We start from the raw sequence: 15,184 nt of genomic DNA, 5'->3' as shown, positions 1-15,184 counted from the left end.
TATCATATGATTCTATTTAATAAATCTAGAAAAGAGAAAACTATGGAGACAGTCACTGAAGCTGAACAGGATCCTTTGGGGCCCTCCTGGGTACAAAAGCCCCTCTGTGTCCCCCATTTCTTATTTGTAGAAAAAGGCTTTAGTCTCTTAGGCCTTCCCTGAGTTCCAAAGAGCATTCTCTTTAGAACAGTTACTATTTAGAGAAATGAGTGAATGTAAAAACAAAGGAAAAGCAGTCAAGCAAGAAAAGTAATGATAGTTTAAACAATAGTTTAGAGATACAGCAGAGTCTAGTTTTTCCTCAGGAGATATACATAACAACCTGACACATGTCTTTGAGTTGTTCTACAGAAACTTAAGCAGGTAGAAGATAAAGCAGGTAGACCCCAGACTGGTTGCAACCAGAAGGTAAATGATTAAGATTTCTGAAACATCACCCTGTTACTTCACCACCAGCCAATCAGAAACCCATAAGGTGATCCTGTACCCTACCACCCTCAACCCCAGTGCTGCCTTTAGAAACCCCTCCCTGAAAGCCTCTCGGGAGTTTGGGTCTTTTGAGCATGAACTGCCTGTTCTCCTTACTCGGTCCCCTGCCTTAACACTGTGCTTTCCTTCACCATGATCCAGCATCAGTAGATTGGTTTTGCTGTGCATGAGTTAGGTTCAGTAACAGCATCAGATTAGTAATGGCCTCAGGTAAGGGTGGGAATGAATGGGTGCAAATGGGCACAACTGAACTTTTGGATGATTGCAGTAATGGTTGCACAACTGTATAATAAAACTCACCAAACTCTATGCTCACAATGGATTAATTGTATGTATGGTGTCTCAATTATACCTTAATACATCTGTTGTTCATTGTTTAGTTGCTAAGTCGTGTCCAGCTCTTTGTGACTCCATGGACTGCAGCACACCAGGCTTCCCTGTCCTTCACCATCTCCTGGAGCTTGCTCAAACTCATGTCCATCGAGTCGGTGATGCCATCCAACCAGCTCATCCTCTGTCATCCCCTTCTCCTCCCTTCAGTCTTTCCCAGCATCAGGGTCTTTTCCAGTGAGTTGGCTCTTCGCATCAGATGACCAAAGTATTGGAGCTTCAACTTCAGCATCAGTCCTTCCAATGAATATCAGGGTTCATTTCCTTTAGGATTGACTGGTTTAATCTCCTTGCTGTCCAAGGGACTCTCAAGAGTCTTCTCACCACAGTTGAACACCACAGTTCAAAAGCATCAATTCTTTAGCACTCAACCTTCTTTTTGGTCCAGCTGTCACATGACTACTGGAAAAACCATAGCTTTGACTAGATGGACCTTAGTTGGAAAAGTTAGAAACTTTCGAGTATTAAACAAAATTTTATTTATTTATTTATTTTTGGCTGTGCTGGGTCTTCATTGCTTTGAGAGGGCTTTCTCTAGTTGTGGTGAGCCACAGCTACTCTTCATTGCCGTGCATGGGCTTCTCATTGTGGTAGCTTCTCTTATTGCAGCACACAGGCTGTAGGCATGCGGGCTTCAGTAGTTGTAGCAGGCAGGCTCGGTAGTTGTGGCACATGGGCTTAGTTGCTCTGCAGCATGTGGAATCTTCTCAGACCCGTGCCCCCTGCATTGGCAGGTGGATTCTTATCCACTGCACCATCAAGGAAGTCCAGTAGTACTTTTGTTTACACCACTTACCTGCTGCTGCTGCCGCTGCTGCTGCTGAGTCGGGTCAGTCATGTCCAACTCTGTGTGACCCCATAGATGGCAGCCCACCAGGCTCCGCCGTCCCTGGGATTCTCCAGGCAAGAACACCGGAATGGGTTGCCATTTCCTTCTCCAATGCATGAAAGTGAAAAGTGAAAGTGAAGTCGCTCAGCCGTGTCCGACTCTTAGCAACCCCATGGACTGCAGCCTACCTGGCTCCTCCGTCCATGGGATTTTCCAGGCAAGAGTACTGGAGTGGGGTGCCATCGCCTTCTCTGAACACTTACCTAGGTAAAAGCAAATATCCTTCAAATGACCTGTAAGGTCTTGCTTTGTTTGGTTTGTTTGGTTTTACCTCCTGGCCAATTACCTTGCTTACTGATTTCCAGCAGCACTATACCATCTTCTGCCTCAAGGACTTCCTGCCTGCTGGCCTTTGCCTGAGATGTCCTTAATCCTCCAGTCTTTAGCTGGAAAGTTATTACTAATCCTTTACATTTTAGTTTAAATGTCACTTCCTTAGATAGCTTTCCTGATAACATTCCTTCACAGTTTAAATTAGGTCACTCTGTCATTTTCCTTTTATTAGACTGCTCCTTCAAAACTTCTTTCAGTCTATAGTCACATATTTACTTATGATTTGTTTAATTTCTATCTCTCCACTTGAATGTAAGCTCTAAAAGGGCAGGAGCTACACCTATTTTGTATATCACTGTATATATCATTTTCAGGAAGTATGTTCTACTGTTAATTCATATGAAATGAACAGATTAATTCATTTAATTACCCAGGATTACATATTGCAACTGTAATATCTTGAAGTGTTCACTGCAAAATGCACTGCTAAATTTAAAATAAAAACATTTCATTGAAATTTTCTTTTCCTCTTTTTACCAGTTGGGCAATTGGTAATATGAGCAAGAAGGTTTTTTTGGGCTATAGTTAATGCAGGTATAGAGGACTGAATTCTCAGAGTTGTGTCAATGTTTCTGTATATACTGGCAGAGTTGATTGTCAGAGAGTTACTCCCTTAATTTGCCACATATCTGTAAGGAGCTAAACCCTTGGCAAAAGCTCATTTGAGAGGAAAATAATGTTCAAGGAAGATTTCTAAAGGTTAGGTAGTCCTTCCAGACTATCCGGTGCCTCTTACTCATACTTGGCTATTTTGGTCCCTCCTAAAATTACTTTTAGTGACTTATGCCATCAACTAATACAACAGCGTTATAAGAAATGCTCCTCCTGAATTTATTACAGAAACGCAGTGTTCTATATTATCCAGTGCTTTTCTTTGAATGAGAACCCACTGTCTTTCGGGGGCTTCAAACTTGAATATCCACCTACCTCCTGGGCATCTCCACTTCTCCATTATCCCACCATACTCCAACTATAATTTTTGAAAAAATTAATACTTCTAAAAGATGTGCAGTTCTTACTAAGATGACTAGTGCTCTCCAATCAGTAAATACAACAATTAAATCTCCTCTATTTCCCTCCATCGTGGTTGCTTTTGATACAGTTGATTTTGCTAAGCTTCTGAAGTAGTCTTTTCTCTGATTCTCTGAGACATTGTATTTATCTCCTCTGCAGGGCTTTGCTCTGAGCCCTAGTCTCTTCCCTTCTCTCTTTTCTGTTTCTCCTTTTCTATTTAACTCTCTGTAGGTTATTTTATTCAATATTTTGGCTTCAAATACTTGTTTTTTAACAAGCTAATGGATTCCTATTTGTATCTCTAAACTTGATTTCTCCCCTAAGCTCTGGGTTCCTATATTGAACTATTTATGTGATATATTTTCATTGTTATTTGTAACAGCAGCTCAAAACTCACATGTCTAAAACAACTCCACCATGCTTTTTTCATTCATTATGCTGAATGAAATGAATGGGCTTTTCCACTGGGTCTTCAGTTGAGGGAGGGGAGGTTGTATTATTTCTTTAATTATGTTAATTATTAAATATGTTCTTTAATATTAATTTTTTAATAATTTCCTCTACTCCTTTAGGTTCTTCTGGCTGGTATGAGAATTACACTGACATGAGAGAGATAAACAGAAGAAAATTGAACAAAAGTTTAATAACACAGATACATGGGAAAGACACAGGAAAAGTGAGTAACTCATCAAAATGGCTGAAGCCCTCACATTAAATACCATCTTTAGCTGAAAACCAAACAGGATTGAAGTAGTAGTTTGAGACTTTAACCAGGATAGTGAAGTAGTAGTTTGAGGAGGAAGGCAACTGACATGGAGATGGAAAAGACAATGTTTGGTAAACAGAGGTTTGCTGGGCCAGGCAGAGACAACGGGACACCAAGTGGGCTCTGATATCTGGGCCCTTCCAAGTTCCCCACCAGCTCAGCCCATGTTTTTTGTAGATGTCTCTGGTGATAGCTCAGTTCCAGGAACAGACCCTTTATCTATTTTTTAAGCAACTAAGGGAGAGGTAAAAACAAAAACTTCCTGAGACTTCTGTTTCTTAAAAATAATCAGCCTAAAATAATCTTCATGCCAAAGAGACCCATTTTGGGTGGCAAACTTTACTTCTCCACAATAATTTAATCATGCTCAATCTCTTCTGATAGTCCTATTATTCAGATGTTAAATTTCCTAGATGGGTCCTTACATTTTCTTTGCTTTTGTATTGTCCATCATTTTATTTTTCAGCCCCACTTTCTGTGAAAATTCCTGAATTTTATCTTCCATTCTTTTTTTTCTTACAAACTCCTTATTCTATTGTTCTTCTTACAATAATTTTGTGTTCTTGTTTCAAGGGCCCAATACTATCTTTTATCTCTCAGAGAAGATGGATTATAATTTTTTTTTGGCCATGCCTCACAGCATGTGGGATGTTGGTTCCCTGACCAGGAACTGAACCCAGACCCTCAGCAGTGAGAGTGAGGAATCCTAACCACTGGACTGCCAGGACATTCCCTGGATTGTAATTCTTTTGATGTTAACTCATACATTATTTTTATTCCTCCAAGTTCTGTTCTTCTGTGTTTGTTTTGGCCCCTGCCTTCTGTATTAGATGATTTCCTGAAACGTATATTGGCCCTTGTCTTTTGTTCACATTTCAGAGAACAGAACCAAACTGTTAATTTGTGACTTTGTATGCTCGTGCGGGACTTCTCTACTACTGGGATTGATTAGGATGTGATCAGGCTGGGATTTTAGGCACTCTTTTTTTGTGTGAGGTCCCCTGAAAGTTAGAATCCAGATATTTTTTGCTAAAGCCATTCCAGAGAAGTGAGTGCCACACTTATGAAGGGTGGGAAGATGGGATCTGAGGCTTCTCCTTCAGAATACAGACTTTACCTCACCTGGTTTTATCTATGTGCCCCATCCCCGTCCTTTGCCACGCTAGATGCCTTTATGTTAATTTAAACTATAAAGTTCCTTTACTTTGTTAGTCAGTTACTTACCTTCCATATGCTTTTTGTGTTTTTTGTGTGTGTGTATTTGTGTTTGTTTTTCTGGTTGCACTGTAATGCATGTGGGATCTTAGTTCTCCGACCAGGTATCGAACCAATCCCTGCAGTAGAAGCACAGTCTTAACCACTGGACCACCAGGGAAGTCTCTTCCGTATGCTTTTTTTTTTTTAATGAATAGTTTTTTAAAATTTAGATCTTTATTTTTTTTATTTTTGGCTGCCAGATCTTTGTTGCTGTGCAAAGGCTTTCTTTAGTTTGGTGAGTGGGCTACCCTCTAGTTGCAGGGCTCGGGCTTCTCATCCGGGTGCATGGGCTTCAGTAGTTGTGGCTTGTGGCTCTAGAGCTCAGGGTCAGTACTTGCGGCATCTGGGCTTAGTTGCCTGGCTGGATATGGAATCTTTCTGGAACAGGGATTGAACTCATGTCCCTTGCATTGGCAGGCAGATTCTTTAACCACTGGACCACTAGGGAAGGCCCTTCCATATGCTTTTTATTTGCTGAAAATGTGATGACATTGCCCATCTGCTGTTGTCTTTTTTTCCCCTTTACTGTTGTTTTAAAAAGATGACATAAAAATTATCACGTGTTCTGCCATGTTTAACCAGAAGTTTTAAAAAGGCATTTTTTATACAACACTCTAGAAAATACTTCAAAATAAGTGTTTCTTTTCTTGGGGGGTATACTTAGTTTAACTAAGTTGCCTTTGAATAGTGGAGATGATAATTTTGAGTATGGAAAAATACTTCTAGTTATGAATGAAAAATTATTTCTCTGGAACAAAGTCAAGCTGAGTAAATGTTGATCTTAATCTGTAACTTGGATAGAAGGCATTTTGTATGAGTAGTGGTAAGAAATGTTGGACCTAAAGCAAAGAAACTGCCAGAAATTTCTCCAGCAGAGATGGATTTGTTTGGGGTCAATACGCATGCATGTGTGCTAACTGCCTTCAGTCCTGTCAGACTCTTTGAGACCCTGTGGACTGTAGCCCACCAGGTTCCTCTGTCCATGAGATTCTCCAGGCAAGAATATTAGAGTGGGTTGCCATTTCCTTCTCCAGGGGATCTTTCAGATCTAGGGATCAACCATGTCTCTTGTGTCTCCTGCACTGGCCAGCAGATTCTTTACCACTAGCACCACCCAGCAGAAAATGGCAATTCTGGGTCTGCAACCATGGTAAGCCATGTGAAGGTCCCCATGTGGCAAGAGAGGAAGAACATTTTTATAGTGGGGAAAAGGGCAATAGTAAAAGTGAATCCATGGCTTTTCATGACCAGTCCTTACGGGGGAAGAAAAGTCTTTCTTCTTCCTGTTGAGTTCTGCTATAATTGAAGGACAAGAGGGCTCCCTTTCCTGGTTTTCTGACTCTATATAATTGAAGATTCTATTTATTATTATTTTATTTATTAATTTTTTATTTTTACATAAATATATGAAGAAGAGAAGGAAATTGGATGTGGACTCAAGTTCCAAAGTGGACTCTGGAGAACAGTCTCAATTACAGAGACATTACAGGTGACTGCCATTCAGAAAGTTTGCCACTGTCCTGCACTTCTCTAACCATCAGGAAATTCTTTACTTCCAAAGAGGATTGATTTGACCAACTTTGTGCCTAAATATTTACAGGAGGACTGAGCATCTGGTAGAGGGAAGATAACTACATACAATTTGGACAGGAGACAAAAAACTCAGTTCTGTCTATCCATCCTTCCATCCATGCATCTATCAATCCATTCACCTATCCATCTTCAGTTGTTTGGTTGCTTGATTCATTCAACAGATACTCATTGAGGTGAGTCCCTTTTTTTGGTACCAGATTTGAACTAGATGCTGAGGAAATAATAGAGAGCAAAACAGACATATTCTCTGTCTTTCTAGCACTTACAGTCTAAATCAATGTGATAGAGGTTAATTAACTAATAGTTACAAATGTGTAATTACAAATTGTGAGAAGAGTTCTGAACTAAAGGCACACAGTACTATGAGGAAAAATAATAGGGGACTTGACTTAACCTGGGAGTCAGGGCATCTCCTCTGATGAAGAAGTGTTTGAATTAGATATGAAAGGGGAGAAAGAATTGCAGAGGTGGAGAACAGGAGAAAGAGCCAGCTCACATAGCAGTGTGAGGGCCAATTGTATGTTTATTTCCAACTCCGTGTTCAGGTTGGTGGGTTTAAACCAGTCATGGTGGGAGTGTTTATACTGTGAGAATCTGCACACACTACACTTTCTTTAAGACATTTGCCAGCATCCCCTTGGGAGAAGGGGAAGGTGATGTATGTACTAACCGTCTACTAGGACTCATACACTATGCTAAATGCAGGATGTGTTATTTCATTTAGCACTAACAGTAACATTCTGTTGAAGAAATATTTATCCTCATTTCATGAACATAAGAGTAGAACTTAGAGAAAAAGAGTGAATTTCCCTAGATTGTTGAGCTAGAAAGTGGCAGTTGTTGTTCACTTGCTAAGTCTTGTCTGACTCTTTCAACCCCATGGACTGTAGTACGCCAGGCTCCTTCCTCCAATATCTCCCAGAGTTTGCTAAAATTCATGTCCATTGAGTTGGTGGGCATGATCATATATGAGCTCAGGTCTGGCTTTGAAGTTCATGTCCTTTTCCTCATATCATGCTGCTCATGACCTGAGCAATAGTAGGTGCCAAGAAAGCACTTCCTTACCAGATTTCATTGTGAAAAAGACTTACTTAGATGAGTTCTCATCAATGGCTCACTCACTTGTACAATGTGAAAGTGTGATTTTCAGAAGTTAAAAACATAACCTTTTTTGTTTTTGCAGATGTAAACTGTGAACCCATGTCAAAAATTTAATTATCTTATTAATTGGTGAGGGAATCAGTATGTAAAGCTGGTTCAAAGAGCATTTAAGGAACTGAGTATTTATAGGCAGTTTAATAAAGAAAGGTTAGAATAAATTACTTAGGTTAGAAACAAACTGATTCATGTTTAGCAGGGCATTAGATCATAGCCTTTGGGATTATCTCTTTTGCTAGAGAGGAATCATTTGCATCTTTATTAAACATAAATCTACAAATTACCTTTACAGAGTCTGAGTCTCTAATAGTTAATTAGAACATTCAGACTTCTCTTAGAAAATAAAATCATCCTTGAGAGGATTGTTAAATAATGCTTCAGTGTGACATTGAAAGAACAGGCAGATATCATCTTGGCCTTGTTACCTTCTTTTGTGTGATTTTGCTTAAGAAGTGTGAGCAGGAAATTTTTGCTGTATCCTGTGTACCTGTGGTGGTCTAACTTTGTGTGGTACATAGTATGATGACAGGGTTCAGGGCATGCTAGCCCAAAATATGGCACGTAGGCATATTGAATGGGCTTCCCTGGTGGCTCAGATGGTAAAGAATCCACCTGCAATGCTGGAGACCTGAGTTCAGTCTCTGGGTTAGGAAGATCCCCTGGAGGAAGGCATGGCAATACATTCCAGTTTTCTTGCCTGGAGAATCCCCATGGACAGAGGAGCCTGGCGGGCTATATTCCATGAGGTTGCAAAGAGTCGGACACGACTGAGTGACTAAGCATATTGAATATCTTAAGCTGAAAGAGTTTGAGACAACAGTAGGAGCAGAAAAGTCACTATGACACTCACCAGTCTCCATGTGAAAGGTACCCTCCGTGTACCAGAAGGAAAAGACATTCTTATCACCAGAAATAGGAAATTTGGGGCTGAGAAATCTTTACAAACAAACCATGTCACACTAACCCTTGCCTTCCCAGTTACATTTTCACCATTTATTACCCCAGCCCAAACCCCCCTGCCTTGTCAAGTCTTCACAAATGCATTGTTTCTTTGTCTAAAAGGTATGAAAGCATCTTGCTCTGGTCACTTCTTTGGATTTTCATTCTTCATTCTTTTGCTCTTTCTCCATTTTTCAGACTTATTGTTTGGAATCACAAAAGCAAATCAACTTCATTATTTATATCATGTTTCATTTTGAATCAAAAAGAAATTTCTCAGTTTGTTTTTGTATCTTATACACTCATACTGAGTCCTAAATGATTTTTAGCTGCTTTCAGAAACCAAATTTCCTCTCAAAAGATGGTTCAGGCTAGGAATTCCCTGGTGGTTTAGTGGTTAGGACTTGTTGCTTTCACCGACAGGGCCAGGGTTTGATCTCTAGTCAGGGAACTAAGATCCCACAAGTTGTGCACTGCAACCAAAACAAAATAATCTCCCCCTCCTCCCTCACACACACAAAAAAAGATTTAGGCTTTAGTATAGTTCAGGCTGTAATTCAACATGTTCCTTCCGAACCACGGATGGAGAGACTGGGCGCCCTCTGCTGATTGGCCCCAGAAAACTGTACTGTGGTTGACTGGTTTTCTGTCTTTCAAGTTAGTGGTGTTCTTAAAGGTTATTGGGAGTGATTTATTTCTCCCACGTGACTCTAAAGAGCTGCCTCTTCCTGTCTTCCTTCTTGGTTACTCTTCTCTGCTTTTGTCTGCTGCCAATGAACCATTACATCTGATTATTTGCCCACCGTTCACTTGCCAGGTACCTGAAAGTTAACTGAAGGTGGCTGAGGGAGGCCGGGTTGCCTGGGATGGGTAAAGTGAGGTCAACTGAGTGCAGTGGATTGTGTGAGTGTGATATTTCTGTCCTATAGAGTGAATGGTAGGTGCTCTGATTACCACCTGCATGGAGACTCAGTGTTGACTTGAAGAGCTAGCATGAGCTCAACGTGGAGAGGGTGTTAGAACTTGTATGCATAAGAGGAGTCCAAGAAAATGTTTTGGGGCTTATTTCCTCTTACGTTGTTATATGTATGTACATTATTAAACTAGAAAATGCAATCTCTGAAGCTTAGTCCTTTCAAAAAAGAGACTTCCCCTACACTTGAAAAATTTCTTTTGGGGGAAATAAATCTTTAGAAATTGTATAACAGAAGTACTTTATTGTAATGCTGAGCTTTGAGCACATTTTATTGTTGAACAAGAGACTTTTACAGCTGGCTTATTTTTGATTTCCTTGAAAGAATTTAGGAAATGTGGTTTGCCTCCTAAAGCTTCTTTAATATTGTCAATTTCATTTAAATTACACTTTTATGTTAAAAATATGAATTATATGATAAGTGATAAAGCTTAAAATGACTTTAATAATATTTCTAAATGTTATGGGACTATGAATCACCCTTGGGACTTGTGTTTCATTGTCAGTCGAGGATGTGGATGGACCCCTAGCTGCTGCTCTGAGGGTCATCTTGCTGCTGCTACTGCGGCTAAGTCGCTTCAGTCGTGTCTGACTATGTGCGACCCCATAGACGGCAGCCCACCGGCTCCCCTGTCCCTGGGATTCTCCAGGCAAGAAAAGTGGAGTGGGTTGCCATTTCCTTCTCCAATGCATGAAAGTGAAAAGTGAAAGTGAAGTCGCTCAGTCGTGTCTGACTCGTAGTGACCCCATGGACTGCAGCCCACCAGGCCCCTCCATTCATGGGATTTTCCAGGCAAGAGTACTGGAGTGGGGTGCCATTGCCTTCTCTGGAGGGTCATCTTAGGTCTTTACAATTTCTCCCGTCCTTTCACTGACCCTACCCAGGACTGTACTGTGCAGCAGATCACTTCTCCATTGCCAAGGGCTTTATAGTTAATAGATATTGTTTAAGAATCATTAGGACCAGGTGGCCTCTATGCTCTGATAGTTCCCAGTGAGGAAAACCTTCCTTGATGTATTCTGGTACTCAGGAGACTAGTTAACTTGTTCAAAAATCTTAATTTAGGAATGCATGTCCTGTTTCCAGGGACATATGCTCAGACTCTAGGTAAACTGTAAAATTGTTCCAAGACCCCTTGGTGGTATGGAGTGCAGCTATGAACGCTTCGGGATCATTGTCTGCTTGATCCAGATCCCACCCGGTGAGTAAGCTGCCTTGTAATATGTGATCCAGTGAGTACACGGAGCTGTCTACCTCATTTTTCAGTCTCAGGATACCTTCTCGGTTTGGTGGGCACTTTTTGTTCCTTCCATCCTCCAACAACACTGCTCCTATTGGTCAGTTTTAGTTGGTTTTGAAGATCTGGAATTAGGTGCTTCTTTGACCAGGGCTTGTTGTCAATAAAACCCTAGAGACACAATCAACAAGTTATGTCAGGAGGTCCACTCCTAATGATGGAGAGTAATTCTTCCTTTGGCATTACTGGCTTGCTGCATCCTGGAAGGTCTGTCTGAGAAGCATGTGAGTGGTGCCACGGCAATGACAGCAATGGACTCAGGTCTTGAGGGGAGAGGGGACACAGGGACACAAGCGGGATCCTCGCTGGAGGGCCCACCAGGTGATCCACCAACAACAGAGGCCAGACTCCCTGATTAGGCAACACGGAATAGAGCCAGGCCGTAGTTTTCAAATCCTTTAATTCAGAGAATTAAAAATGTCCTCAAACTCTTCAGCTGTTAATAGTTAATTTATTATGTAAGTAACACCCTATATTGTCTCACTTCATGTTTACTTTTGAGGTAGGTGATATTTCTTGTCACCTCATTTTCCAAATGAGGACACTTGAGGCTCACAGAGGCTAAGTAACTTGATCAAAGCTTCACAGTTAATGGCAGAGCTGGGATTATAATCCAGGTTGAATCCAGTTAGTGCTTTCCATCAGTACCCCTGGCTCCCAGTTGCTGATCAGTTGTATACATTCTGACTGCCACATGGATCGTCTTATAAAATTAGATGTTGGTGGACAGTCCTTGTTCGTTTGCAGAGCTGAAGTAGTCTGAAGTAATTTATCAAGTTGGCAGAAGAAAAGAATGTGGGTGGAAGAGAGACAAGGAATGTCAGCCAGTGAAGCCACTGTTTAGTCATCAAATATTTATTTTGCAGTATTTTTATCAGGCAGTGTTTTAGCTGAACAAGATGATGGTTCCTCTCAAAACACCACCATTTATTTGGAGATGGACACAAAAAGAAAATTACATTAATGTTATAGTAACAACAGAACAATGATGGAGTAGTATGTGAGATGGCAGTCATGAAAAGTGAAAGAAAGTGAAAGTGTTAGTTACTCAGTCATGTGCAACTCTTCTGCAACCCCATGATCTGTAGCCCCCCAGGTTCCTCTGTCCATGGAATTCTCCAGGCAAGAATACCGGAGTGAGTTGCCATGCCCTTCTCCTGGAATCTTCCCAATCCAGGAATTGAACCTGGATCTCCTGCATTGTGAGCAGATTCTTCACCATCTGAGCCACCAGGGAAGCCCAGTCATTATGTAGTGGCCATCAGCTCTGCTCTGGGGACTCAGAGAAGGCTTCACAAAGGGAGATAATCAAGCTTGCCCTAGAAAGACAGGTGTGAATTTGAGTAGCTGGAAAAGGCAACAGCTTATGCCAAAGTGAGGAGGTATGAGTACTAGATGGTAGGATTTTGAAGAGGAGGGGTAGCTACAGCCCAGGATTCTGGTGACCTGGGCAAATGGACTCAGATCAGGAAGAGTCTCCTCTTCAGGGCTAAGGAATTTATTATCTCTAATCCAGGGAGAAACTTTGAAGGATTTTTAAACTGGAAAGCAACATGTCTGCTCTGGATCCTTTCTGATTGTCCTTCCACACACACTCTCCATCACCTTTGCTCTGCCCTGTGGCCTAGGAGGCTGACCTCCACAGGAAACATCAGTTGGTGTATCGTATCCTAGGAGTGCCATAGCAAAGTGGGTGGCTTATTCTTTCACAGTTCTGGAGGGTAGGATTCTGGAATTGTTGTTGGCAGGGCTTTTTTTCCTCTGTGGATTTTGAGAGAGAATCTGTTCTGTGTCTCTGAGTGTTTGCTTGCTTGGATCCTTAGTTTGTAGATGCATCATTCCAACTTCTGCCTGTCTTCACATGGTATTCTCTACTGTGACTGTGTCTCTGTGTCTTATCCTCTCTCTCTCTATAAAAAAATTATTTGGCTGCACTGAGTCTTAGTTGCAGTATGTGAGATCTTCAGTTGAGGCATATGGAATCTAATTCCCTGACCTGGGATCAAACCTGGGCACCCTGCATTGGGAGCCTGGAGTCTTAGTCACCACACTGCCAGGAAGTAGCTTTATCCTCTTTTTATAAGGATCCTCTTTTTATATTGGATCTAGCTCACCCTATTTCAGTATGATCTCAACTTATGTACATTTGCAAAGATCTTATTTCCAACTTATGTACATTTGCAATGGCAACCCACTCCAGTATTCTTGCCTGGAAAATCCCATGGATGGAGGAACCTGGTAGGCTACAGTCCATGGGGTCACAAAGAGTCGGACATGACTGAGCGACTTCACTTTCTTCCTTTCACTTTCTATTTCCAAGTAAGTTACCTGTGGCACCATTCACAGGTACCAGAGGTTAGAACTTGACTATATTTTGGGGGGAATGAATGCAATTAAATCCACAATAGTCAGTAACCTTGCCTTCTGAATTTTGGTTGGGTTAGGCCATTGAGAAACATGGGCAGATCAGAGGGAGGGAAGAATGTAAGATTAGGCAATGAATTTCCCTAGCTCTGTTCTTTTGGGGTCACCATGGACTGCCTTCAGTGGTGAGCTGGAGATCACAGCTCTTGAGAGGTGGTCCTCTCCACGTAATCTCACTCTCTTATTCATATTTGTTCTCCCTTTGCCTCATTAGAAAAACTATGGATGGTAAAAGCATCTCACGGTTACTAGTCTGGGAGTATTTAATTCTACTTATGATTTTCCTACACTCTGCTCAAACCATTGGACATAATCTTTACATTAAAGTTTCCACAAATTAGCTAATTTGAGTTCTGTCTTGTCCCTACCAACATCTTGATGGAAACGATGACAGTATTTTTTATTTTAGAACAACTGCTTAAGTAAAGGAGGCAAGAAAGGAGGTACTGAGACTTGAGAGGAAGATAGAACAATAATTAAGGTAAGAGATGATTAGACCTAAACTTGTATGATAACAGCTATGTTGGAGAGGAGAGGGGAAAAACACAAGATATTTGGGAACAGAATTAATATGACTGGGGACAATCCTCATAACCCATCAGATTTATCCTCACCAAATACTTATTAATTAAGGGGATAACCTGTCCTGTAGTTTTTCTGGCACCAATTTCAAAAAAATTGAAGATTTGTAGATCAGTAGAAAGGAAGCAAGCAGTATAGGTGCCCCCCAGGCTTTCAAATAATGTGACATGGAGGCAGGTTTGAAGGAACCAGGAATGGTTCGAGTTTTTAAGGGTTTCAGTGTCCTGTCCCACTGGGTCAAGATGGCATTTCGGGCTCCATCCCATTTCCCGGGGCCCATGAGGCGATACTGGTAAGGAGTACATGGTCCAAAGAAAACTTCCCATGCTAGTCTGGGATCCTTGATGAACAGGAGTGGGATGTTGGGCTTTACGCCTATGAAGGAAGCGAGGTCATCCAGGTAGGAAATGTAGTCAATTTTGTCTGCACCGGGATCTTTCATCAAACCCCTGAGAGGGAAGAAGATGGATCACTTGATTTTCAAGTTATGAGTTTCCCCACCTCCCACCATTTTGTTTCTTTCTATTGGCATCAAACCAAGTTGGGAATGTTTTCCTGTGTTGGGGAGAAAAAGTAAAAGGAGTTTATTTGCATAGGGTATTTGTGAGTGTAATTAATTTTGTTAAAGGAGATGTCAGAAGAAGATGATGTGAAGAGGAGCTTTGAACAATGTTTCAGGTTCTTGAATTTGATATGAGGGTAAAATCAGATCAGTCCAGATACCACAGTTATTGAACAAATAAACATGATCAGAAAGCATCATATATATAACCACCTGAATTATTTTTATTGATGTTAATTGTGAGTTGAGAGGATCATACTTGGTGTAGCAGAACTGAACATGACACAGATGTGAGTACAGTTGACCCTTGAACAATAAGGGGGTTAGGGGTATCAATCCCCTATATAGTTGAAAATCTAAGTGAAACTTGATTCCCCTCAAACCTAACTACTAATAAATTATTAGTAAACTAAAGGCCATACTGATAGCATAAACAGGTTAACATATATTGTGTATGTTATATGATCGTATGCTGTATTCTTAAAGTGAGAAAAGAAAATGATATTAAGAAAATCAT

At 40.9% G+C, this 15,184-nt stretch overlaps 1 protein-coding gene across 2 annotated transcripts in view; it reads right to left on the bottom strand.

Annotated features, from left to right (window-relative positions):
• Positions 1–11,933: 11,933 nt before the first annotated feature.
• The window catches only part of FMO4 (flavin containing monooxygenase 4), a 38,894-nt gene continuing 35,643 nt past the window's right edge, over positions 11,934–15,184 (bottom strand). For both annotated transcript variants that reach the window (XM_010851922.1, XM_010851927.1), the window contains exon 9: positions 11,934–14,554. In XM_010851922.1, coding sequence (XP_010850224.1) covers positions 14,152–14,554 — 403 coding nt within the window. In that variant the 3' untranslated portion in view covers positions 11,934–14,151. The remainder of the gene's footprint in view (positions 14,555–15,184) is intronic.

Source organism: Bison bison, unplaced genomic scaffold (assembly GCF_000754665.1).
Source record: "Bison bison bison isolate TAMUID 2011002044 unplaced genomic scaffold, Bison_UMD1.0 scf7180017851926, whole genome shotgun sequence".
Classification (NCBI taxonomy): domain Eukaryota; kingdom Metazoa; phylum Chordata; class Mammalia; order Artiodactyla; family Bovidae; genus Bison; species Bison bison.
Note: the sequence above shows the minus strand (reverse complement) of the source record. Positions and strands in the feature narration are given on the sequence as shown.